Source organism: Lemur catta, chromosome 7 (genome assembly GCF_020740605.2).
Source record: "Lemur catta isolate mLemCat1 chromosome 7, mLemCat1.pri, whole genome shotgun sequence".
NCBI classification, from domain to species: domain Eukaryota; kingdom Metazoa; phylum Chordata; class Mammalia; order Primates; family Lemuridae; genus Lemur; species Lemur catta.
Window position 1 is genome coordinate 19,092,405 of NC_059134.1, and position 27,707 is coordinate 19,120,111.

General features: G+C 44.2%; 1 protein-coding gene across 2 annotated transcripts in view; it reads right to left on the reverse strand.

The window, feature by feature from the left end:
• Positions 1 to 27,707, reverse strand: part of SORL1 (sortilin related receptor 1) — a 165,671-nt gene that overhangs the window by 56,172 nt on the left and 81,792 nt on the right. Inside the window, exons 13-23 of one of the 2 annotated variants that reach the window (XM_045555782.1) lie at positions 24,970 to 25,148; positions 23,240 to 23,426; positions 19,245 to 19,373; positions 18,660 to 18,745; positions 15,045 to 15,217; positions 13,837 to 13,968; positions 11,802 to 11,893; positions 10,367 to 10,613; positions 9,558 to 9,696; positions 3,141 to 3,314; positions 1,454 to 1,567 (exon numbers count right to left, since the gene is read on the reverse strand). In XM_045555782.1, the coding sequence (XP_045411738.1) occupies positions 1,454 to 1,567; positions 3,141 to 3,314; positions 9,558 to 9,696; positions 10,367 to 10,613; positions 11,802 to 11,893; positions 13,837 to 13,968; positions 15,045 to 15,217; positions 18,660 to 18,745; positions 19,245 to 19,373; positions 23,240 to 23,426; positions 24,970 to 25,148 (1,652 nt within the window). The remainder of the gene's footprint in view (positions 1 to 1,453; positions 1,568 to 3,140; positions 3,315 to 9,557; positions 9,697 to 10,366; positions 10,614 to 11,801; positions 11,894 to 13,836; positions 13,969 to 15,044; positions 15,218 to 18,659; positions 18,746 to 19,244; positions 19,374 to 23,239; positions 23,427 to 24,969; positions 25,149 to 27,707) is intronic. The other variant, XM_045555783.1, reaches the window with a different exon arrangement.

Genomic DNA, 27,707 nt, shown 5'->3' on the forward strand with positions numbered 1-27,707 from the left:
AAAGGGACAGACGGCAGGACTGCAGGGCCCAGAAGAGTTTAAGGGGCTGAATACTTCTCAACTTGCTTTCTGGAGGAAGCGGCATGGGAGCCTGGCACAGGCTCCACAGGTGAGTGGCTATGTATCTGCCAGGGGCCAGGTGAGTATCTAGAGCCGCCCATCAATCTGCTCTTACAGGACAAATTGGAAATGAGCCTCTGGGTTGCCAAAGGTAAAACACGTGAAAGAGGGGAACTCTAACCTGGTTTCTGGCTTCCCTGCCTCTGGTCTTTCCCTCACCCAGTGCACTCTGCTCACTGCTTATCTTTCCCAAGGTGAAATCGTATCATGGTTCCAACTGCTCCTCCAATAATGTCCACAAGGCCCTTGCTGACCTGGGCCCTGCCCACCCATCCAGCCTCACCTTGCCCCCCTGGGCCCACCCAACGTTTCCAGGCCATGCCAACTCTTCCTCTGCTTGTCCTCTGGCTACGACATTCCTCCCTCCACCTCTGTGTGATTCACCCAGGCACCCGACACATTAGTGCTGACCCAAGTTTGATTTGGGTGTCTGTCCCACATGCACACGGCACTTCCCCACCACGGCACTCACGGCTCTGCTGTAGCTGCCAGCCTACCTTCCTGACTCCCACCTCAGGCTGCAAACCCCGTCTCCACCTTGATCACCAGTATAGACCCAAGCTCAGCAAGAGCCTGGAACAGACGGTGTGCAATACATACTTGACTGTATCACTGACAAAAGGACAAATCATCTCTTTATAATGTCAAAGCTATTAAAAATTCAGTGAAGAATGGAGAAAATCTGTGGTTAACAAATTATCTATTATAAGAAGGTGCTTTTTGTTAAATCCTTACAAACAGGGTCATATATTTTAGTTAGAAACTTACAAATTATACAGTCCAAAGATGACATTTACATGGCACGCATACCAATGTCCCCACATTCTAGGCAAACTACACACTACGAACCAATTAAAACAATCTCTCTTGAGCCTGGTATGCAGCCAACATCAACTGATTGGAGTGCCACACAAGGTAATACCTGTTCCCCACCCCTGAAAAGGCTGAATATTGAATTTACAAATCAAAGAATGTTACCTGGTCACCCGTCTAAGCCACCAGCTTTATTACAGTGCCAGAGCCAAGATTAGAGCCCAGATTGCCAAATCAGCTCAGTTTCAGCCATGTGATGTTTATTTATAAATCTCCTGTAATGAGTAGTCAACTAACTCACGTGGGTTGTTTTAAAAATAATATGTACCTAAAATTCATACTATACATCTATATATGGAAATGTTTTCTCTGCCACCCAAGCCTTATCAACTTAGATGGGCAACACCAGTAACGGGCTCATCGCCCTGGACCTCAGGCCCCCTGCGCAGGAAGAGCTGAGCAGCCTTCCGAATGGTCAACGCTCAACATGCCAGTGACCAGGCAAAGCCAGCAGACTCACGGCAGTTCCTCTCATCGCTCATGTCCCCGCAGTCGTTGTCGAAGTCACACCACCAAATGCTATTGATACAGTTCCCGTTGCTGCAGCGATACTGGTTGCGGAGACAGGTGTTCTCTAACCATTGGGGAAACGAAACCAGCATTATTCTTACTGCTCAACCACAGGACTTTCTCTTTTGAGTTTCCATTTCCCTTCCTCAAATAACACCCTGCCTTTATGGTAAAGAGACAGGGAGAATGTCAAGCACACTGTACACAGGGAAGGAGGCATCCCATAGTAGTCTCCTTCATTTCTCTCTTAATTACAAGTGAAGGAGTACAGGCAGGCTGGAAGGAAGGAATATTTAGAGGTGGTTACAATGATGAGAAACGATAATAATGATGCCAGTTGGGCCCACTGAGTAGAGAACACACCAACATTATACAATGCTAATTACACAGGAACTCCTTAGTGGACTGTTTCCACAGTATTAAAAACATACATATTCAATACATCTATAGCTATCTTTTTATGTAGTTATATATATCCTTATACATTCAATTTATCAACCAAATGAGTTATGGAGATTCTATGTACTGAGAAATTTTTCTGCCCCCTGCCATCTTTAAAGCAAGCACTTATAATTCCTTACTGAAAAAATGCATTGTTTGACCAACTGGGTCAAGGACACGTGATGACTGGCCTCTTATTTGGCTAATCAATGTCATTCTAAGGGGGACTATGGAGGAGCCTTTTTCTCCACCTCTTGGAATTTAGTGTTGACTCTATTGCTTTCCAAATAGCTTTAAGATGACATGGAGAAATTGAAAGAAAGTCTCTTGTTTCTAAGAAAGGAAGGCTTATCTTTTCTCCAATTGTATTTCTTAAGGAAGATCAACTCTAAGCCTTCTTTTGTGTATTTCACTGCTTGGACTCAGAGGCTGCTGTGAGCAGTGAGGTTAGAATTACAAAGCAAATATAACTTTGGGAATAAGGCAAAGCAGGGTTTCTGCCACCAATCCAGGCACTGCATGGCAAGGTGTCCTTCCAGGGCTTCCCCTCACTGACAGAAATATGAGGCTGGGGACCAGGGTAAAAACTAGACAGCAAGGAAAAATCACGTAGGTTTTCAGAGGACAAAAAATTTAAATCCGTACATTCAAATTCAAAAGGGGAGTAGGTGTGAGGCTGTTACAGCCACTTGGTCACAGTTTGGACATCAAGACTCAAATCCCTTTGCAGACATTGGTCTGGACATTCAGGACATTTCAGTCTGGGCTGGGGCGAGAGGAAGGATGACTGCTAGGTGCAAGAAAGTCAACTGCGAAGGAGTCACACTAGCTATTATTCCCAGTCAGTTTGGTCCAACTCACAGGAAGCAGGAGAATGTGGAGAACCCAACAAGTGAGGGACGAGGAGGAGAGGAAGCAGCAAAAGAAAAGGAAGGTGGGCTCCGAAGAAAGCCTATGTCATCTGACATGAAACCAAAAGCACAGCTGTTCCTTTCAAATGAACAGCCTAGGCCTGTTCTGACTAAGGCCCAGAACCCGAACCAGGATTCTTGTACGTATCTGGTGGATCTGACTTTTACCTTGGACTTTTCTGATAACCCAGAAAAGGTTGGGAAACAGAGCACTGGGAGGGAGGAGGGATGGAAGGAAGGAGGGAGGGAGGGAGGATGATGGGCAGAAAAGAAAAAGGGACGCACCTTCTTTGACACAGGTGTTGTTCTTCAGCTGATAGCCCCGAGGGCAGTCACACATCAGGTCCCCAGAAGCGAGTACACTGCTGTTCACACCCTCTGGACACCTGCAGCTTTTACTGTTGTTGGCCTTGGGCAGGCACAGCAGGCTGCACGGCCTGGCCACACAGGCATTGCTTCCTGGAGAGAAGACAACAGCAGCAGGGGATGGGTTAACACACAGCACAAGGGAGGCGCTGAGTAGAAGCATGAGATCTACTGCAACCTCCTCATCTTGTGGACATGACAATGAGAAGCTCAGAAGGGTCAAGGGTCAAGTGGCAAGCTTTGGGGCACCTGCCGTGCTGACAAGCTTTGCTCGCCCAGCACCCTGAGCAAGGGCCTGACTCACACGGCCACGGTTTGACCCCAGCTAGATCAGACCCAGAGCCAAAGCAGGCATCGGATGTTCCCCCTGGGCATTCTGGAATTGGGTTACTGAAAGAGAAGATAGGAGCTGGAGCTGGGAAAAGGGCCACAGAGGGTGGGTGGCAAAGGTGGTGAATGGCAAACCAAAACCTGGTGCAAGTCAAAGCTGTGCAGAAACAAACTCTGGGTGTGCAGACAAGGTCAATTTGCAGAAAGTCAGGAGACTAAAGGAGATTTACGGAGGGAAGAGAGGACAACACCAGGCACCCAGTGAGAGAGAAAGGATGGCCTTGCCATTGCTACTCCAGGCCCCCTACAGTTGACCTAGACTTCCATCTTTGGGTTCCTTACTGTCTCTCTTTATTTTTCAATAACGCTTTTGACTTGATCTAGCTTGAGTGGGTTTCTGTTCCTCAAGACCCCAAATTAGAATACCTGAGTAATGGTGGGGCCCGGGACAAAAATCCAACTCCGTTGTGCCAGGGCACAGCTGAGGGGCTAAATGAGGAGCCAACCATGGTACCCACTAGCCACTGTCAGGCAATGGATCCACACGAGGACTAGTTCATGCTGATCAAGCCACTACTGCCAGTCCTTTCTCTGGCTCAGCATGCCAAAGAGAGTGCCAGATACAGTCCATAAAACCCATTGCTGCACTCTTGAGAGAGGCTTTGTGGATGAGCAAAGATGGTAAAGGTGTTTTCCCATCCCCTGCACCTTTCCCGGGATTGAGGTAAGAGGGTGCATAAATCATTTTGTAACAACTGGAAACAAGACACAATTATGCAGTCACAGAAAAGCCACAGAAATTGCGAAATGTCTGTGTTTTCTTTTGCTTGTGACTATTAATCACAAAAATGGGAAAAATAAACATAAAAGCTTTGATAAAACTCAACTGCTAATTCTTCAGTTGTGCCATCTCATGGACAGAGACAACCTCCCCCCAGCAGAATAATATGCAAAAAATATTTCCATCCAGCCAAGCTTTCAGCTCAGTCACGCCTATACTAGTCTGCAGGCCGGAAAACAGGGTTCACTGAGGACAACCATTATTGCTATGGGTGATGATACACTCAGTAGCTTTGGGTGTGTGGGCACCTCATCAGTTATTATTAACTGGCATTGCAAATATAAAATGAAAATCACAATGCTATCTCAATAATGTTATTGTGATGCCAAGGAAGAGAGAGTAAGAGGCATTACCAAATAGATAAAATACACACACACTTAGGAAGAGAAACATTCAAAAAGGTTCAGCAAACAACTCCATCAAACTATAATGGCTTAATTACCATAGTGGATTAACCAGTTGACTAGAGCAGAAGTCCCAGATATCAGTTAACCCTGATCAGTCCGTGGGCACAGACTGCTCCTTTAGCTCAAATATACAAGCCATTGGCTGCAAGAAGGAAGGCAGAATTGACACACAGCCACCACTAATGAAAAACAACTCAAAAAAACGATGTGGAACATGTACTTTGTATTCAAAGGACAACATATCACTCAATGTTCCAAGATATTGAATGATAACAAAATGTGATGTTGGTTAAAAATACTCAATTACAGGATCATATTTTCACAGGGACTGTGTCTGTAAAGTAACGTGGCTAACATTTTCACATGTAGAGCAAATGTTCCTACCCAAACAGGCAAGAGCTAAGAGTACAGAACTCAAAATGGGGTGTCATATTTCAGGAGGCTGATTTGGCAAAGATGTCTGAGATGCACTACCCAGGGGCAAATCCCGAACCAAGCCAAACAATTCATTACAAGAGGTAGGCAGAGCAGGAGTACCCGGGCTGGAAGCCACAGAACAGAAAATGGGAGCGCGACATCAGAGAGAACAGGGAAGAGGATGGAAGGAGAATTCAGCAGAATTCCCATCATAACCACAGACCCTTTATCCAGGACGCCAATCATCTTGGGTGCGGGAGGCATGCAATGTGAACACCATCATCCCAAGGTGAAGAGTGGACAAGTGACAGCTATCATCTACAAAGTCGTTCCCTTATAACACTAAACATTCAGGCCCATGATGGCTTCACTGGGTGTATTCAGAACAAATGTTTAGATTTCCTCTTTGTGAAATTCTTCCAGAACCAGTTTAGGAGCCAAAAATGTAATTATCTCACTGAAGTGTCTATACACTTGAAAATTACCAAAATCAAATATACTCCAAATAATAAATATCTGCCCTCATTATATATATTTAAAAGCATGTACTTACTGCAGGCTCTGAAGGAGAATTCCAAAGCTCCGAAAGACTAAAGTCGTTGCAGGAGCAATTGAATACATTTTGATAATCTTACGAAGTAACCTAACCTCTTTAAAGACAAAATACTCTTTACAAAGAATAAATCCCAAAAATGTTACTTAAAAATCAGCCAGATATAAAAACAAAAAATGTACCCATTTATAACCAAATATCAGAAACTGATAAATGTTCCAAGTGAAAAAAATTTTTATTACAAACCAGCAACAATCCAAATCTAGTACAGTGCTTCTAAATTGCTGTCATATTACCAGGGCACTGCTAGTCCAACAACAGAAGACAGAGAGAGCAGAGCCTATTAGTTTCATTCAAGTTCAAGCTTTGAAGTCAACTGGGCCATGGTTCAAATTATTACCACTCATTAAAAGTGTGACACAGACAAGTTACTCAATCTGACTTTCATGTTCTCGTTATGAAGTAGAAATATTAATAGTATACATGGAAGTCTTTGCGAAGACTAAGTGAGAGTACCCAAGCCCACAAAGCGCATTACTGTGGTGCTTATGACACAGCAACCCCTCAATAAATGTTGTTATTGTCATTATTTTGATTTTACACTTGGCTAATACAGTGGTCCCCCCTTATCTGCAGGGGATACATTCCAAGACCCGCACACAGCTGATGCCCAAAATCACAGCTAGTCTCAGACCCTATAGATAATACACATGAATTTCTCTTTCCTTCTTCATAATTTCACAAATAGAAAATCTCTTCTTACAGCAGATTTTCACAACCTCAGCATAGGATTTTTTTTCTTTCCTTATTAAGTCAAGAACCTTTATCTTTTCACTTAAAGGAAGCACTTTCTGGCTTCTCTCTGGCATATCTGAACTGCCAGCATCACTACTCTTGAGCTTTGGGGCTATTATGAAGAAAAATAAGGGTGACTTGAACACAAGCACCGTGATTTTGTGACAGTCCATCTGGTAAGCGAGATGGCTACAACGTGGGTAGAGCAGACAGCGTGGATCTGCTGGACAAAGGGATGATTCGTGTCCTCGGTGGGACAGAGTGGGGTGGCCCAAAATTTCACCATGCTACTCAGAATGGCGCACTAATTCAAAACTTAGTAATTGTTTATTTCTGTACTTTTCTGTTTATTAATATTATTTGCGAACAGTGGTTGACTGGAGGGAACTGGAAGCATGGAAAGAGAAACTACAGATAAGGGGGACTGCTGTGGAGAGTCCTGAATGTGTTAGGAGCAGTCAACAAAACTAATAAAGCCTGACTGCCATCAGGGGTTGCCAGTATGCACTGTGGATTCGCAGTTCCCTCTCAGTGTCCAAAAATGCAGACAGGTTAGAGCAAACAAGTTCAAGGTCATGAGACATGTAGTGTACACAAGGCAGTACTGACAACCAGACACCAGAGCAAAAGCTTTGATTGAACCCAGGCTGGCCTGAGAGATGACAAACATGCTTCTCTGGCCCTGTTCTTGGAGGCAGGAGGTCTCTTGCTCACAACCAAAGGAGAGTAAGAGAATCCCAAAGGCAAATGGAGAAAGGAGCAAAATGAGGTAGTACTGGCCCTGGGCCAAAGGGACAGTCACAGATGTCTCTGCACAGATCTGAGTCTGTGTTCTACCCACCGGTACACATTTCCATTTTAAACCAGCCTTTCCTCTACCCAGACCCCACTATGACCCCCAGAATTACTCTGGTTAGTTTAAATGAAGGTGACTCTTTGAGGCATGAAGGGGACACCACACCCAAGGTGACACTCATAGGCTTGTCTGTCCAGCACCAGGACACCACGTATGGCACATGCTCACACCACAAACTCCCACCCCACTGCTCCCTGGTCACCCCCTGGTCATGGGCATGACTGCAGGTCCACTGTGCTCCAGCTGTTGGAATGAAGTGGCCCAAGACCAGCGAGTGGGGACCCAGGGACCACCAGCTTCATCTGAACACGGTGTTCGAGACGCTGCTGTGTGCACGAACGCGTGCTTACAAGCACTTGTGAAAATGAAGACCTGCTCTTGTGCCCTGGGTGGCAACTTTGAGAAAGGCTGAAAATCCACTCTGCCAGCCAGCAAGGCAGATCAGATGGAGTGAGTGTCCTCCCTCAACAGAGGCCCCCAGATTTTAGTCCCTGGGGCTAAGAAGCAAGATCCCTTCCTCTCTTCCCATTTTAACACATTAACTGCCACGTGAGTTGTATTTAACTCACGCTAGTTTTGAGCCCAGGGCCTCATAAAGCAAAACCTGGGCAAAACCCCGCAGTTGGTTCATGACAATCTTACTTGTTGATGTTCTTATTGTTACAATTAATACTGAAAAATTTATTCTAAAAACATGGATTAAATGAAGAGGAGTCAATAAATTTCATTTTTCATTAAATTTTTCATTAAATTAAGAAAGGATCCTTTTGTTTTGAAAGTTTTTATTCTATTTTCGTAATAAAACACCATAGCCCCACGGAAAAATTTTTTTTTCTAGTGTGGCAGTCACTGTGTTAAAACAGGCACCTCCTCTAAGAAAGAATCTGAGTTCTCCATACAGTGCCAGGGCTGCAACAAAAGCCAAGCTCCTAAACTAGTGAGGGCACTTTGGGAAAGCTAATTAATATCTAAGATTGAGTTCCCTAATCTACAAATCACGGCCCATAATACCAGCCCTCCCTGTCTCACAGGTCAGTTGTGAAGACATAACAATACAGACTTGCATTTGTAGGACACTTCATAGTTTTCTAAGGGTGTTCTCATGTGATCTTCGTGGTCCCAAAGGGATAACGATGATATCTATAACTGTATTATTTCCCCTGTCAATTTTCTCTTAGCACAGGGTCAGCCAAAAGCCACAAAACAATATCAACATTCTAGCTCAAAACAGGAAACCTAGCAGAGTTTGTCAATAAAGGAGAGTCAGCAGACCTGGGATGCTATTTAATCCTGCTGAGATAAAGAGGGAAATTCTTAAAGGGACTATTCTTCTTGGGAATACACTGATCTTTCCCCTCTAGAATGAACAGTATGGTGGGGAGATGAGGAAGGTGTAGTCAAGGAAGGATGAAGCCTGTCTACCAGAGAGTCTCAGACTCCAGGCCCTGCAGATCAAAGCCTTATGGCACTTCTTGAAGCCTCACCCAACAGATCTCTAAGACAACTACTGTCTACACCCATTGCAACTCTTCCCCCCTCCCTTTTCATTCCTTCTTTCAACAAATATGAATTGAGCACCTACTAAGTGCTAAACACCGGTGGATTGTTGAAGAAAAACAAAAGCCATACTGTCCTCCTTCATGGGGTTTAGAGTTTCGTGGTGGGGAAAATTGAATACAGCAACACATCACTGCACACACCACTGCAACAGAGGTAGGTTTGCTCTCCCAGCAATAGGTCATCTGCACAACTGCAGAGCAAGAAGGGAGCCCCGCGAACACCCGGCACGGTGCCACTCCCTGTAAGTGTGCCAAACGGGGATTAAGCACATGCTGGGACTCTCCCAGCTGCAACAGAAGCCACACCACCAATCAGTAAGGGGCCAAGGGCAGGAGGAGGGTGTAATTACCCACCAAGCACCAACACTCTAGGCAGGCAAAAACATGCTGTCTTCCAGCTGTTTGTGTATCGTTAGAAAAGAAATTAAGATGTCATTAGGAAGAAATTAAATAATGTGCATGTTGTCGTGACAACAAAGACGCAGGCTGCCAGATCCTGCTCCGAGCGGGGATTGCCCACACACAGCCCCTTGCTTGAGATCAACTCCGCAGAGACAAAGGAGGAGACTTTGCCTTACCGGTGTTCTTCCCCTTGTAGAAAATCTTCATGTCCATCAACCCCGTGACCTGGCTGGCCAGAATCTCTATCGGGGCCCCGCTGTATTTGGAAGCTCGGAATATGCTCAGCTGTGACCAGTCATTCCAGTAGACTTCATTCTAAAAAGAAAACCTTTGCCCATTAGTCCAGCTCTTTAGTTCTTTATTCTGGTCTCTCTGTAAGGACAAGAGCTCCCACGTGTGCAGGAGACAACTACCATTTATTGGCTAAATGACTGACCTGATCAAGAGTCGGCTTAAATGCAAGTCAGTGATTTTATCTAAACCTTACCAGATACCCACACAGAACGAAATGTCCAAAAGCAACCACCTGATAAGCATTCAGGTTTGACCACAAGCCCAGTCCCCTCAGTTTGAAATCTGCTTCCCAATGTTGAGAAGAGCCATTCTGTTCTCTAGAGTCAAAAGAGGACTGCAAGGCACCACAGGTACTGCAGAGCTCACCTGAAGTCATGGGGGGATGAAATGAGCAAACTCCACGAGAGATGAAGACACGAAACCCCAAAATGAGGCTCTTGACACTGAAGGGCAGACCAAGAATGTTCGTGGGAAGTAACCTTCACTTTTAACCCTTTGATATGTGAACCCTGGTGCCCCTGGCATTCCTCCAAATGGACTGAAATAAATTATCTCAACTTGGGAAATGAGCCATATTCTTTTAGACGTAAGACAGCATCTCTGCAAAAGCCCAGAGATGGCAGGTTCTTGCCCTCAGGTGCTCTTCACCAACTCTAGCAAAACACCCGATGGTGGCCTCAGACGGGCTCACCTTAAAGACAGCAATGGCATAGGGGTGTGGGAGGTTGTCCAGGACGACCGAGCGCTGCTGGCCGCTGAAACTCATCCGCTCAATGCAGTCCAGGTAGGCATCTGTCCAGTAGATCCACTGGCCGTCCACGGAGATGCCGTTGGGCCACTTCACATCCTCAGACACAAGACGACGGATAGCAGAACCATCCATGTTGCTCCGATAAATCCCAGGCTTCAGGTCGCCCCAGTCCGTCCAGAACATCACCCTGGTCAAAAAGGAGACAGAATGCATGTCCCATAAAAACTAGAGGAAAAGGAGCTCAAATACTTTTTGGAGTACCAAAAAGGTAAGAAATCCCTCTAGAACAATCAAGCCAGTATTTCAGCATTATTATATTTAATAATAATCTATAATTGTAATATTTGAAACCACTTAATTCCTTGACCCAGAAATCCCTCTACTGGAATTTATCTATGGACAGAATCAAATTATGCAAAGAAGCAAAGATAATGCACAAAGAACTACATATATGTACATCAACCTTAACGTTAATCTGTAGAGAAAGTGCTATGTTATGGTGCATGGTGCATATAACAAAATACTATGAAACCTAAAAATCTGTATGTGATCACATAAAACTATCATCAATACATATTAAGTATTTTTTAAAGGTACAGAATAGTAAATATACTATGTTTCTGTTTGCTGTGTGTGTGTTTTAAGGATAATACCAGTATGTGGGTAAACGCAGTGGTGAATGATACGCAACAAATTATTAGCAATGATTACACCGAGGAAGTGTCAGGGTGAAGGGTTAAGAATGAGAACAAAGGAAACATACTTTTCATTTCATAAACTTCTGTTATCTCTAAATATTTTCAATCAAGTACAGATATTAGTTTTAGAATTTTCTTTTAAAAAATAGTGTTAATTCTCAATCATAAATGCTGTGAGAAAAGAAAGGCCACAAAGGCTAATCCAGAATTTCCCTCTTAGTCATGTTTCCTTCAGTTAATGATTTAATAAAAAGCACCTTTGCATTTGCCAAGTGCATGCTGATTATAGGAAAACCTACACACACTGAGGAGGCAGGAGAAACATGGAATGAATTACATGTTTGTATCATGCATGAAACTCAAAGAGTCCTCACAACATCCAAGCAGGCCTGCCTATGTCTACAAAGATTCTCTTTTAACATCACCTTTTCTAGAGAAACACCCCACAGATGCAAGACATCTGGATGCCTAAAGAAATTCTGACGCTTGCTAATGTAAAGCGAATGGAGTTACCTGACTGTGATGACTAAGCTACAGTTTCAAAAATCTCAGTTAATAGATTATTTCAACCACGGTCATGAGAAACAGAGTTTTTTGTCCAGCCGTTTGTGTTTCCATGAGAATCTACTGTCGCAGCATTTGACATAACGCTCATTTCCACTTGGGGCGACACTTACCCTTCGTGGGGCACAAGGACCAGAGCCCTGGGCCGATCGAGCACAGAGGAATTGACGATCGTGAGTCGGAAGTCACCATCTGGATTAGCTACCTGACAAAAACAGAGAGGGAAGGCAGGGATGCATCCTTAGAAGACCCACCTTGTGAACGGCTCCTACTCAGCTTCTGCCTGCAAGCACCCCCTCTACACCTTTCTGATTCCCTCACCAGACTTATCTGGGAAACCTGCCCTGAATGTCAGTCAGAACGAGTTGTTTCTCCCTCTGGCTCATGTGAAAATGTCACGGTCTGACAGAGGAGCTAGAACCACATGTGCCCCCAGTTCCTGGGTCATGATGATCTATCTGTACAGAAGAAGCACTCAAGAAGAAAAGTACTCAGATAAGGACCTAAGCGTTTACTTATTTAACACACCCATGTTAGTCCATATTCCAAAGCCACCGATGGCTCCACGCTGCCCACAAACCCCAATGTCATTGCCGTGCAATGAACAGTCCCCAGATGGGCCTCACATTCTCTCCTCCGTTTCTGCTGGGCTGGTCACCTCATGGTCCTCCAAGCCCGATGCACACTCGCTCCTGTCTGCTCTTGCCATACCCCTTCCTGGGCCTGCCCACTCCACTGCTTGCTCTCATGGAGTAGGAACTTTCCTTCCAAACTCACTTCCAGGCTCACCTCCTTTCCTAACTCTTCCGACCCACCTCGATCAATAAGCATCAGCAGCTCTGGTCATTGACTCACTCACACCATTCTGCATAAACAGCATTTGAGTTGTGCAGTGGTCGCCCCACAAGCCTGTGGAAGGGCAGACTCTATGCCCCACCTGCGTTCCCCTCCCCTTTAGCAAAGTGCTGCCACACACAATCAGAGGACAGAGAGAAAGAGCAGTAACGAGACCACCAAGGCGATGCGCAGGAGGTGCCGGGCACTGCTCGTCATGTTCACTTCTGTTAGCATCCACATGAGGGGGGCACTAAATCATCCTCCCCGCAGTCGGGGCTCAGCTCAGATGGCACATCCTCAAGACACCTCTCTGGTGCCCTGCTAACATTGCTCCACGCCCCACGGCACGACCGGACTGTCCTGTTTTACATTCTTCGCAGCACTTATCACCAACAGAACTGATTTCTTTATTATTTTGCTTCCTCCACTGAAATGTGAGCTCTGTCGGAACAGGAACTTGTATGTCTCGCTCAGCGCCGTATCCTCAGGACCTAAAACCACACCTGGCATGTCTCATACAAGTGAATAGATGAATCTCCACCTTGCACACGAAGACGCTGAGAGCACAAGGACCTTGCCCCTGTCACTGAGCTAGCGGAGTGAATCCTGAACTCAGGTCTGTCTCTCAAGTCTGTGCCTTTTGTCTTGCAACTCCTCGTCCCCTTGTGTGTCCCTGTTTCTACTGTCCTGCCTCCTTACCCTGCACGCTACAGCTCCACGTGCAGTCAGGATAAAGGGGTGCTGAGGCTGCACTCTCGGCAGTTCAGTGTACCGACGTTCCTCGAGACGACGATTTTGGCAGTTCAGAGGCCACTCATTACCCTCACGTTGCCACAGGTATATGGAGCAGGAGAGGTTACTAGGTAACTAAGTGGCATAGATGTCAAGCGGAGATTAATAACAATAATAATGATGATGATCCTGTCATTATTACTCTAACCCAACTACAATAATACTACACCATTACTGTTATAGCATTAATGATAATGCCATAGTATTATTATCATTACTGTTATTACACTATGCCTCTTCTAGCCAAAATATAAACTTTCAAGTGTCTTAAAAAAAAAATCTCTGATGGATTCTGGCATCCTGTTTTCATGTGGCCCCTTCGTGGCAGTGAACAGTCACGCTGAGACTTTCCCCTTGTTCTCCCTTCTCCAGGGGCTCTGCGGGTCCATTCTCTGGAAATCCTCAGGAAATTTCCACAGCAATTTGACACGCTAGCTCCCATCTCTGTGTCAAACCTGGCTCAAAGCCCAGGTGTCTCACCTGCTCACGTGATTAAGAACAGCACAGGAATACACATACCTCAATCCTTTTAAAACCAGCGTCCACCCAGTAAAGTAACTGGCTGAGGGGTTCCAAAGCCAAAGCTTCTACTGTCTGCAGGCCAGAACTGATGATCAGCTCTTGCCCTGTGCTCCCATTCAAACAGAGGCGCTGAAGAGAGAAAAATAAATAATGAATGCTCTGAAATGTTCAAATGACCTCCTGCCCAGTCAGTCCCCATGGGGGGTAAACCTTTACTCAACTGGCAGGACAGGCAAAGGATGAGATGTTTCATGTTAGTTAACTTTCCAGATCCATGAAGTCAGGTTTTAATAAAGGCATTTTTAAAATATATTATGGTTCCCTTTTTTAAGCAGAATAATTAAACAGAATTTAACTGTATATATTACGCTGCATTATCATGATGAACATTGATTACTAAACTATGATGTATCACAATAACGAGGTTGGAGATTATTGAGATGTATGAGTCTGTTTGCTTTTAAGATAAATGAAACCAGATGGCTATGATTTTTAAGTTCTTCTGTCTGCTTTTACACACTTTCTTCCCCTGTGAGGCTCTTGGCCATCAAGTGCTCCTGTTGGGACAGCTACACTCAACGGTCACTGCCATCCCCTATCCCAGCCTCCTCAAATACCTAGACACTGTAAAATTTCTATTGGGTTGGAAGTCTAGATAAAACTTGCTGGAATTGCTCTTCTAAAAGGATTAAGTACACAATGAATAAAGATCAAATAGCTCTCCTCTAAAATGCATGGATTTGAGCATACGGCTATCTGCCCTGTCCAGGGATCTTTAATGCTTGCTTCCTGGTTCTTATCTGGGTTCAGAACAGCCGAAGTGGATAATCACACGAACAATGGATAAGTCAAGTGTTACTATAACATAATTTGGGAAGAAAGATGCTTAAAGAGGCAGTTGGCACAACAGGGGGTGACTAATAATCCTACATTATTAGTCCCAACACATTCTGGGCATGAAAAGTGAGACCTCACTTACAAGCAGGTCTGTGGATTTGGGGCTTCCTATATCCTTCTTATATGGACAGAGGAAAGCAGGGAAAGAAAAAGACTAATGTAGGAAACTGTGAAGTTTTATGTCGGCCCTGAGAGTTACCACTTACAAACCTCTAACTACCCATTTCCATACCCCTTCTGCATGAAGCTTATTGGGACTGGGCAATCACAAGGCACAGCCCCCAGGAGGGGACCCAGAGCTGACTCACCTGGATGATGTCCAGGGCCAGGTCAGCCCAATACAGGCAATTGCGTTCATAGTCAAAGTCCAGGGCCACTGCTGCCCGCAGCCCGGAAACAGGCAACTGCTCAGTGGCCCCCGAGGCCAGGTCATAGCGGTGGACAGACCTCCGCGTGCTGTACAGGATGAACTCGTTCTCCTCTGCCAGACACACAGAACAACGGGAGGTTGGACCCAGGGGATGCTACAGAGGTCCCGGCATGTCTGACCTATTTTTTTCCCAACACACAGACATCAAACCCACTGGCAAGTAGCGTGGATCAAGTGAAAGAGTGTAGGAGTCAAGACTCAGAAGGTGTGTGATGCACTCACATTTCTGCCCTGGCCAAGTTACTGAAATGCCAGTGGATCTGTTTCTTTGTCTGCAAGTGTTTTACTTGTTACATTTATTTTTTAATCTAAATCTCCCCATGTGCATGCTTCAACACCCGTACTTCAGAGCTCAGCTTAAACGTCTTCAAAGTCACACTTGCCAACGTGATTAGACCAATCACCACTTTCTCCCGTGTCATATGACTGTATCATGCAGCACCATAATCTCGCTGACTAGAGACCACGCATCACTGAGGCCTTGTATCTAAGCTTTCTAATCCATTTGCTCACTCAACTCCTGTTTTGTTCACAGTGCCATATGGCAATTATATCAACCTATTAGATTTTCAAAACAGTAATAATACATTTGTTCTTGACTATTTACAAAATGTTTCACAATATAATTATCATAAAGACTGTTTCCACTTAACAAATACTCACACAATGTACTTACTATGTACCAGGCACCGTTTAATCCTCATAACAACCGTATGATGGCAGGACTATTATTAACCCGATTTTATAAAGAGAAAACTGAGACCAGAGTCACATAAATAGCAAGCGGCAGAGCCAAGCTGAAGCCAGGCACTCTACGTCCAGAGTCTATGCTTTAACCACTACGCTGTGCTGCTTCTTAGGATACAGATGGCAATGTTGCCATTTTTTAAGATTTAGAAATACAGGCCCAGAGTGCTTAAGAGACTTGCCTAATGTCAGACAACCAGTCACAGGAAGAGCCAGGAGTGGAGACGAGCAGTATATCAGCATCCGTGTCTAAAGCATCCATTTTGACGGCAGGTTGCATATGGGACCAAGATACAAATCTGAAACCCTTTGCTACTGTATACCTGGATCACTCGGGCCCCCACCCAACCCCGTTCCATTCACTCAGTCAGTTAACATGCACCAGTCACCTTCTTTATAAAGGCTTCACTACAGATCAGCAGTCCCCAACCCTTTTGATACCAAGGACCAATTTCATGGAAGGCAATTTTTCCACAGATGGGGGAAGGGAGGGAGGGTTGCTGGAGGGCCAGGAGGTGGTGGGGGGGGGGCGGTCAGTAGAGCTCTGCAATCCGGTCCCTAACAGATCATAGCCCAGTACCAATCCACAGCCTGGGGGTGGGGACCACAGGTATAGATAATACATCACAAATAAATCCACCTAAAATTTTTAATAAGGTAAGTTTGCCTTCTTTTCCTTCGGCCTCATATTTCACTTCAAACCACAGGATAACTAACCTCTCCTTTTGGTCGTCCAGAAAACCTTCCCACTGTAATTCCCAGGGAGGGGCAGTCGGGACGCGGGGCACATGACAGCCACAGTCACAGCCGCGTGCCCTGTGCCCCGCATCTCTCTCCAGCAGCTATAAACCTCACTCTGCTACTTTGGGTTTCTTCCTTCTAAGAAACTAATGCCCTTACAGTAGAACCTAGGACCAGAAATGCTTGCTTTAGGATTAGGCACAGAGCAGTGCGCAACACTTAACCTAGAAAGGGAACAATTCTTGGCTGATCCCAGCCGTACATGAGCACGGCCTAAAACTGTGTGTTGTTACAGTAATCATAAAGGAAGAAAAATTACTGCATTTTAAAAATCCTTCCAGATGCCCAGATTACCTCATCTTTGCAAAGACGTTATGGTTCCCATTAGTCCTATGAAACCATCTTTTTCTCTCCAGGTACACCCCCGCCTCCTATTCCGTGACTTTTTTTTTTTTCTTTTACATTTAGGAGGTAGCCTACAATGAAATGAGATTTTTCCACTTCATTCCCTGTTCTGTCCTCTCCTATTAGAAGAGAAAATAGCTTTCCTGCCAGTTTAGATGGCTTTAAACAAACTGTTTTGTCCCTTGCTGAATTATCTCCAGAAATATTTATTACAAAAGTAGGTACTCCAGCCCCTTAAGAGCAATCACTCAAACCCTGCTAACTCAAGCCCTCATCAATAACAGCTCTTGTGAGGGAAATATCTGAATATTATCTGCTCATTTGTAGGAATCTGCTGAAGTGGTGGTTCTTTTTAAGTCTCCACAGTGAGGTATGTTAATTACGCTGGTAATGATGGAAGATTAAATTAAGGGACTAATGAGCTTAGCATGAAAAACACCCCGGCAAGCTGGCGGCAGTGAGAGAACGAGAGGGCCGCCCTGCCCTGCCCGTGGAGACGACTTTTCTTTCAGGATTCATCTGGCGCTTACGGCCACCCCATTAGACAACACCACCGCCACTGATGAAGTCAGCTCCAGTCTTTTGCCTCCACCAAGAGGTGTGAGCAGGAGGAGGGGCTCAGAGGCAATAAAGAAGCTCTAAATGAATAAGAACTAGAAACAGAGTGAAGAAAAAAAGAGGCCAAGAGGTCACCTACTTTCTAAAGTATCGTAAGTTCATGTCTATATTACAAATACCCCAACATGTTATGTCACCCCTAAATCAACTTAAAACGTGTTTTAGAACATGCTATACCTCTATAGAATGTATAATCACTCCAAAGATGTTTTTCTTAATTAGCATCCATAATGACAATCTAAAATAATGAGAATGACACTTATTATATTTACCATTTGGGCAATGTCCAATGAAGAGAATGGGGCTTGGAGTCTGAATTTTAACTTTATCACTTATTAGATGTATGACCTTAAGTTATTAAACCCTCTCCTCTGAACATGCTCCCTCATGTTAAAAAAAAAAAAAATACTTGTTAATATCTGTTTCACTGAATTGTTGAAAGGATTAAATTGGCAACACATGGAAAAGTACACTGAAATCTATAAAATTCCATTAAAATATTAGTGATAATTATTATTATAATTACTATTATTATAGCATTAGTTATAATATATAGCCCTCGTCAATAACATAGTATAGTATAGTATTAGTTATAATTACTACTATTATTATAAAATTAAGATAGACCGCTTAACTACTTCCTAGGAAGTCTCTATATTCAACTTTGACAAACAGATTAGGGAACACACAAAAGCTTATGGGTACCCCCTCCACCCCCAACGGATGCTGGTATTCTTCAATGAACAAAGGGATTTCCCTCAAAAAATTGAGCTGATACAAAATATTTTCCATTTCTATAAAGGGGTAAGGCTATATGTATGTAGTTTGGATACCAAGCTTATGGGAAAAAAGAAGCTGTGATGCCTGTAAATGCCATTGCTTTTCTCCACTAAGTCAGAAGAGCCACCAGCCTGGCCATGGGTGGGATCATAACGCTTCAGTGATGCCTCAGGAGTCAAAGGGAAGAAACCACCTCTCTTACCTGCCAGGGGACAGGGCACCAGTTCTCCTTCCAGTCGTGCCTCAACATCTCCTCCGCTACAAGTGTCCCCAGAAATCTTCCGGTAGCTGTCACCCCCACCCCAAGAGCAAGAGGTCAGAAACATCAAAGAACAGTCACGAAGGCATCCCAGGTGGGGGCGTGTTTCCTGCCCACGGACAACAGATTCCAACACCCTCTTCCCGAAAGAACTAGGAGGAGGACATTTAGTTGTTCTGAGCCAGGTCTGCTCATAATCAGACCAGGCAGGCCCAAACAATTTAGGGCACTGTCCTGGGCAAGATTTTTAAATATCTCTTTAATAAACTCTGAAGATATTTCTCTGCTGCTGTCGATGACTTAAGATACTCCCAGAGTTGCAGAGACACAGACTGTAATTTTTTTCTCACTGGAGATAGAACAGTTTGCAGACATCATAATTTTAAATGTTGCCCAAACGACTTGCAACCTGCTAACTTGGAATCCTAGAATTTGCAGTATAAAAGGAAGCCAGGTGGTCCTCTATGTTCTCTTTCTCCATATGCAGATCCCCTGTGAACCCGACGTGGCAACTTCTGTGATACGTACCCTCTGGTTCTCCTGTAGGTAGAACCCACAGGACAAGGCGCGGGAGGGGAGTATGACTTCCCAGCAAATTCCGGATCCGGAACACAAACCTCTAAAGACAAATCTTCACTCATCTTGAAACCGAAGTCGCTAAAAAGGCAATTCGGGTGCGTCAAGGCCATTGTTTTACACGTTTCAGGTATTTCAGTACCAACCCTTCTGGCTGTTACCATACCATCTGTCACTTTTAGTATAAGTTATTTAACACGTCCCTTTAAAGAATACTCTTTTTTCTTTACTATAAAATATATCTTCAAAAGAAGCTTTATATCTGAACTACAATCAGAAAACCACTGTCATATGTCATAGACAAAAACAATACACATCATCATGCCAAATCAAAATAATATTAAATTTTAGCTAGATCCAGTTCGTACTCAAAGACTCTGGGCCTGCCTTCTCTTTGTAAAAAGGAATTCACAAATGTTACAGAATTACTAGCATCCAGTGCATCCAGTGAGACTTTCTCCTTGACGTAATCAGAAGAATTATTAATAGAAGAGAAATTAAGAAACCTTTTTAAAAATTATTTTGACTAAGACCATGTCCACATGCTACCTAAATCATCTTGGGTGCCTCTTCCTGCACTGTGACAGATAATAGTTTAGTTCACAAGACCTCGTGTGATCTGGGGGTCACACCTGCCACACCTCCCAGCTCTATGGGCAGCACCCTGGAGTAGGAAGCAGGAGACCTCGGTGGAATCTTGGCTCTGCCTTCAGCTGCACACCTTCTCTAGGCCACACGTGACAACTCTAAAATGAGGCAGCTGCGCTATGCACTTTCCAAGGCCCTGCCCAAGCTGCAAAATTCTGTAACTCAAAAGGATTTTTCATGTTCGTTTGTTCTACCAGAAAAGCTTCCTTTAGTCTATTCAGTTCAACCAAATACTTATTAAACATTTCCCATATGAAAAGTATTAACAGATACAGGGCAGTCATAATCCACATTGAGCAATTTGTAGAGGATTATTCAAAAGGCAGCAGTCTGGCAAACCGTTTATATCAAACAGGTCTCATTCATTAAATCAGTTCATTTTTACTGAATGGCTACTTTAAATCTTTGTAGGGATGAGGTGAAGCTTTAGCTAATTACTTATTCGCCTCTAATAGCAAAGTACCCTTCCTGGGCAACTTTCTTGACTGTAGGTCATGACCTAGTGCACTGTGAAAGCACTTGGCAAGTCCAACGCCAGCTTCCTTCCCTCTGAAAAGAACAGAAGATTGCAAACTGCATCACACATTTAAAAGTAAATGCTGCTCCATAAAACTTTTGTTTTAATTATATGTGTGTATGTATCCACAATACATATATGTGTAGGTACAGGTTCATAATAGAAAATGTATTGCTTACTAGGGTTGGCAGTCAAGAATTTGAAAGCCACGCAATTTGGCAATGTGGTGAAGTATAAAGATGGAAATGAAACCACTCCTGAAATCAGGGGACATATGAGCCAACGACTGGGCTTCCCAGTGTGGTACGAAATGACTATCAGAAATATACTGATTTTCAAATACAGTTGTCAATCAGCACTTGAGCTAACGGACAGATACTACAAGCTCTCGTCTCATCTCCTGTTGTCCGTCTTGGGACCGTTTCCCTTCTCGCTGCCATGGTCCAATCCCATCAAATGTCTCCAAGCGCCACGCAGGCAGGCTGGCTCCTTTTTAGCAGCTATAGCAAGCACAGGAACCACCGCGGAAGGCCTGAAACCAATACGCCCTCTACCATTCTCACAGGGCCATCACCCTCGCCATCTCATTTGGCCTGCAACCCAGCTGTGCAAGGGCAGAGCAGGTGGCTCTACTGGTCTATAATAAAAAGACTCGGCACACAGCAGGGATAAGCATCCAGCAGGTTCCCGCAAGCCAGACAGGGTAGGCATGGTAGACCAGTAGGAGCAAGGCCAGCTTACCCAGGAAGGCACACCAAGCTCCATCTGTTTTTTATTTGCTGAGGAGGCTGGGAGAGGGGGAGAGGTACAAAGGAAGAAGGAAGATCTGGAAGATTTGAATGTTTGTTATTTTTTTTTAAAAAAAAGCCTAAAAGTGGTCATGAAGGAAAAAAAATCCCAGAAATTCACTGGATTTTCTTATGTGTTTTCTAGTCTTATTTTTATTTTGAAGTACCTACTGGAGATAGAAAGAGGGGCGAGAGAGGGCCCTGTAGTCTTTTCAGGGGTTAGGGCCTCTGCAGTCTCAATCCAGTCCAGGGAGAGTGGCCCGAGGCTAACAAAGCTCTCAGATTAGATCACAAGGCAGGGCGCTAAGAAGAGAGAAGGGGCAAAGAGCACTGAGCTGACGTCACTGGGAACATCAAACAACTCTGTGCTTTTGCCATCAAAGTGTCTGTGCCGTTACCTTTCAAAGGGAAGGACTGCCCTGTACGGTCTCAGCCTTGCTGCTGGAAGGGCGAACATGCAAATAAGCAGCACCCATGTCACCAGGGAGCTTGACGGTGGACGGTGGAACTGCAGGCCCCAGAATTCCTGACGGAGGCAGGGACTGCCTTTTAACCAGACCCCAGGTGCTTCACATGCACATTAAAGTTTCAGAAGCACTGGTCGTAGAGCAGAAGTGGTCACATCTGGTTGCCTTTGGCTGTTTTGTAGATAAGTTTTTATTGGCTCATAGCCACGCCCATTCATCTATAGCTGCTTTCATTCATCTATGGGTGCTGCCATGGGCCGAGCTGAGCAGCTGCAACAGAGACCACAGAAACCATATGGTCTACAAAGTCTAAAGTGTTCACTGTATGCCCCTGTTCCAACCTCTGACCTAGAACACATCAGAGTTTTCTGGCTTTAGTCAAGACAAGTATGGTTGCTCAAAGCAAAATTTAGTTCCTTTGTGCCTTGGCAACCACTGAAGTGAGTTCTGTGTTTATGTGCAATACCCATGGCTCCTTTGAAGCCCCTGACTAACCTACAGCTATTTCATGTTCATGTTCACTTATAGACTGTAGGGACTGTCTAGGAGCTCCGCGTGCCTATGTACTCTGCTGCCAGAATCATCTTCCCATAGCTAAGCTCTGTTCAGATCATCAATCCTCCCTAAAGCCTCCAAAGACCCCTGCGTATATGGCAAGGTCCATCCCCTACAGGGTCTCTACCCCTCCCGTATTCTGTCTTTTCAGCTTCATCTCCAATCACTGCCATTGCTTCATACACCCAAGGAGGGATCCAAACTAAACCACCAACATCTGCTGCCCCTGCACCTGCCCACTGCTGACACGTGGTCTTAGAATGCTTCTGTCCACATCTCCAGACGCTCCCTCAGAGTCCATCTCAATAGTGCTGCTCCCCAAAATGTCATGATTCCCCGGCAGCAAATCACAGCCCTCTCCTTCCTTGCAAGAATCACAAGAAAAACACCAGTTCCTCCTCCAAGGCACCTGCTGCCCTCCACCTCCTGTCCCAATTATCTATACATAGGTCACTGCCCCTACTTTTAATATTCTCAGCAGTGCCTTGGATATTTTGCTCAAGGAATAGCAAATGAGGCAAATATATATATATACTTCTAGCACTTGAAGGTTCCCCCCAAAACAAATACACACACACCCTGATTTCAAATAAAGAAATAAATCCCCTCTAGAATAGGGGGCCTAAGGAAAAGGATTTGCCTATAATGGAACCTTCCATGTCTTTCCTTTTTGGGTTACCCTCACAGAAACAAATCCCAGAGCTATCTATTCCTGAATAAATAACTGTAGCTTTCCCAGGTCATAACACGTCTACCATGTCACATGGCTGCAAAACTAAAAAGGACAACTTACGTAAAAGTTGCCTTGCATAGTTCCTGGCACACAAAAGACACTTAATAAAAATTTTTTTCCTTTATCCCCTTCCCTTCCTCAGGGAAAGGGATCGTGGCCTGACCTGTTTCCCCCACACTGCTGCCCTGCTGAGTGAATAAAACACAACTCAACTCCCTAACCACTGCAGAAGAACTAACCATTCATAGTCCTCCCGCGTGCAGGAGCAGTTGGACACGACAACCGGCCTGTCAAAATCTTCTCCATTAAAGCACGTTGCATGGGGCGTCCTCCGTTTGAAAACAGTCTTGTGTCCTAGCAAACACTCATTGCCCCGCTCATCAGACGGGGACCACAGCTTGTAGTCATTCTCTGTGCAGGGAACCCCTGAGGAAAAGAAACACAGCAGGAAGCATTAGAGGCAGGCCTGCATGGGGTTTCCTGTCATACCCGCCCCTTGGCCGAGTCCTCCACTTCCTGTCCATCCTATTGCTGCCCCACAAGCACACGGACCTCAGGAGCCATCCCAAGCCTCTAATGGGCTTGCTTTGAAGCTGGGCAGCACCCATGCAACTGAAAATGGTACCACCTGAAATGCAGGCATTCAGCTGAGACAGTAGGGAAGAAGCAAGCCACCCTGTGGCACTACCCAAACTTCTGAAATGTTTCAGGAGAGTCAGCAGTTCCCTTTAGAAACAGCTACTCAGAAGTGTTTCTCTCCTAGGGAATTAGGGAAAGGCTGAAGCCTTGATGGGTCCTGTCACTCAGGGTCATTGTTCCCTGCCTCCTCCCTCCGGCAGTATGGGCACATCTGGTAGTGTGGCCGGAGAGCAAAAGAGAGTTCACTTGCCCAATTAGGAGATACGGAGTCTTCCTGCAAAGAGGCTGAGAAATAGCAGGACACTGACACTGTCACTCCATTGACCCACATCCATTCAAAATGTAAGTAGAGTGCTTTCTACAGGAATTCCAAAGTATGCCTATGTCTATATTGGTACTTTGTGTCTTCAGTCAGATTAAACATGACCCGAAGATGACACACAACTGTCAATTCAATACCAGGCATGTCAGCAAACTTATTAAACCCCAGCTGACTACAAGGCTATCAGTCTGTCCAGCAGGTAGAATACTGCACGGGACAAGTTGCTGTTTGTAAGGACATTATAACCTAGTTGAAGGAAGATGGCACACACAGAGGAACAGACACAAATTTATAATTCAAGGCATGATGAGTATGCTTATGTGCTCGGTGGGTATAGAGAAGAGGGGAGATATCTTCTGGTTGGGGTATTGGCAGCAAGTGTATTGGACCCTGAAATATGAAAAGGATTTCAAATAATGAAGATTGAATGAGTGGGTTCACAAGGAACAGGGGGCATTCTGGGCAGCTGGAATAATGTTAGTCAAGGATGAGAAGAAGGCAAGGGCAGGGTAACATGGGGAGGTAGGGAGAGGATGCTGAAGTTTCCCTTCTCTTTGCTTACTTACGCATCTCGTGTCTAGACTAGCAGATCATAACTAGACCCTCGATGGCTTTGAGAGGACCCTGCATCCCTTGGCACACTGACATACAGACAGTAAGTCATCCTCACTATGTCCAATTGGACTGATGATTTGGAAAAAGGTCTTTCATTCATTCATTCATTCATCCATCCATCCATCCATCCATCCATCCATCCATATACTCAACAGACATATTATTAAACCTACTATGTGCCAGGAACTGCACAAGGAAACTAAGATACAAAGAATAACACACAGTCCTACTAAGAACTGAGCAAATTCTCAATTACCTCCCTGTGATTTTTGCTAAGTTGTATGTGCCCATATACCCCAGTGAATCACAAGCGCTTCTCTCATCTGGGGCTTTGCACACAACAGGTGGTCAATAAATATCTACGTGAAAAACGCCACGGAGGCAACAGCTTACCCAAGGCATCCGTGGCATTGACCTGGAGGATCAGCCAGCTGTGGACGTTCTCTTTGTTCGAGCCAAAGATGGTGAAGACGGTGCTCTTCTCCCCGGGTTCTGTGAGGAGGCCATACACAAACAACGGCTTCTCAGAGAAGATGAACGTCTTCCAGGTCTCCCCTTCATTGGTACTGTATCTGCCAAAATGCAAGTAAAACAATCCTTGCTGCTAATATCTCTAAAGCAAGGGCTTGGTTTCCAGACAATAGTCACCATTAATAGGAACCAGGGCTCCTTGGAGTAATCGCTAATCCTGGGCTAACACAGGCAGTTTAAGGCTGTACCAGAAAGCAAGGAAGAGCTCAGAGACTAACACAGTCATCTCACAAGAACATAGGAACCAGCTTAACGGGGCTCCAACTGGCCAAATCTAGGAAAATTTAAATATAAAAGAAAAATGATGGTAACAGACTGTCCATTGAGTAGGGCATGGGTCTCTAAAGATACTAAAAAAGAGAGGAGCAAAGGAGGGAATTTTTTTCCTCATATTAGAATATCACCTAACGAAGGTTGAAAACAGTAACAGAATGAGAAAACTTACCATTCTCTAAACCCCACTGCAATAACCAAATCAGACAAGGGTCATCATGACATGCTAAAACCACTGGGTGAAAGTGGTGGGAGCCAGGATGTTCACATGGTCTAAAGATATCAACCCATAGAAAAATCATTCACTACAAAGAGGGAAATGTAATTTTACAGTGGACAATCTGGGTATCACAACCTTAACCAAACTTAGCATCACCAACGGTGGGACAACCTGACATTATGTTCCCATTGAATAAAGCATTGAGACTAACACATCATCTGTGTACAACTGTACACATCATGTACACAACTGGATACATCCAAAATGTGGGACATTCTACAGGACAGCTGCTCTGGATTCTTCAAAAATATCAAGGCCATGAAAACCAAATAAACAAAAAAGGCAGAGGGCTTGTTATAGACCAAAAGAGACTAAAGAGGTGTAACAAAAAAATGCAAACATAAGCAAATTTGCAATGTGTGAATCCAATCCAGGATTCAGTTCAGGATGGACTAAATCCTGGATTGGACAGGGGCAGGTGGGGAGGAATAGCCGTAAATAATATGGGAGCCATAAAAAATATGGGACAACTGAGAAAATATAAATACAGTCTATAAATAATATTGAGCTTATGCTAATTTTCTTAGGTGTGATAATGACATTGTGATTATGTGGGAAAATGCCCTTATTTACTGGAGATACATATTTAAGTAGTTAACTGCGAAAGAGCATGATGTCTGCAACTTTCTTTCAAATGATTCAGCTAAAAAAGAATGAATAGGCTACATAATAGAATAGATAAATAGACTGAAGTAAAGTAAGGCCAGGTATGGTGGCTCACACCTTAATCCCAGCACTCTGGGACGCCAAGATGGGAGGATCGCTTAAGCTCAGGAGTTCGAGACAAGCCTGAGCAAGAGCGAGACCTTGTCTCTACTGAAAAAAAAAAAAAAAAAATAGAAAAATTAGCCGGGCGCAGTGGCACAGGCCTATAGTCCCAGCTACTTGGGAGGCTGAGGCAGGAGGATCACTTGAGCCCAAGAGTTTGAAGTTGCAGTGAGCTATGATGATGGCATTGCATTCTGGCCTGGGCAAGAGAGTGAAACTCTGTCTCAAAAAATAAATAAATAAATAAAATAAAATAAAATAAAATAAATTGGGATAAACAGGATATATAGATAGATGATAGAAGTAAATTGGCAGATATTAACAATTTGTGACCCCAGGGAAAGGTTACATGGTATTTATATAGCTCTTCCAACTTTTATGTAGCCTTAAAAATTAAAAAGTAAAAAGTCGGAGGAACAGTATATTCCAGGAAAAGTCTCCACGACAGACTATATCGGAACAAGGAAGCAAACCCTTGAAAAACTAAGCAGCACTTAAGTAACTGTACTAATTTTAAATTATCTTTTGTACTGAAGAAGGGGGTGAGGGAGAGGAAAAATATCTGCCTGATACTTGCTTCGTTACCCAGTGAGCTGCTGAGGTGCTCGACACTCAATCAGAGCTTTCTTTAGAATCACGGAGCTATTAGGCCTTTTGTAAATCCTAATTACAAACATAGCATTTTCTTTCACCTTTCCTGTGTTTTTGAGATTTTAGTTTTACTCCCTCAGGATGCTAACACTTGTCATAAGTCCTTTTTCATGACATCACTCAATCCAAACGCTTCCTCTCAAATTGAGATTACTAAAATTGATACTTCTACAAGAAGGCGAGGGGTTAAACCAAATGCTAAGGTTATAAGGCAATATAACAAATGTCAATGGGAGACTAAGAGATCTCTTCTACAGATATTTTAAAAGAGGAGAAATTCTCATCTGGCCTATATGCTTTTGGCTTAAACGAATTTCAAAGCAGATTTTTGGATATGTTAACTCATTCAAATGAGTTGTACCAGTGTAAAGACTTAGCACCACTTTTTAACAGAGTCAGCCCATTATCCAGACCCATGGTAGCTATCTGCCCACCCTGTGATAATGCTGGAGTCCACCTATTTGTACATTGCCAACTTAACTCTATTCACGAGCTCCTCGAACCCAAGATAACCTTAAGAAATGAATCATCCCATTTCTTGAGAGGTTCCCAGAGGATTCTAACAATCATTCATTAATGAAACTAACAAGCAGGTGCATGACCAAGCACAGCCTTGTATTTGAGAATA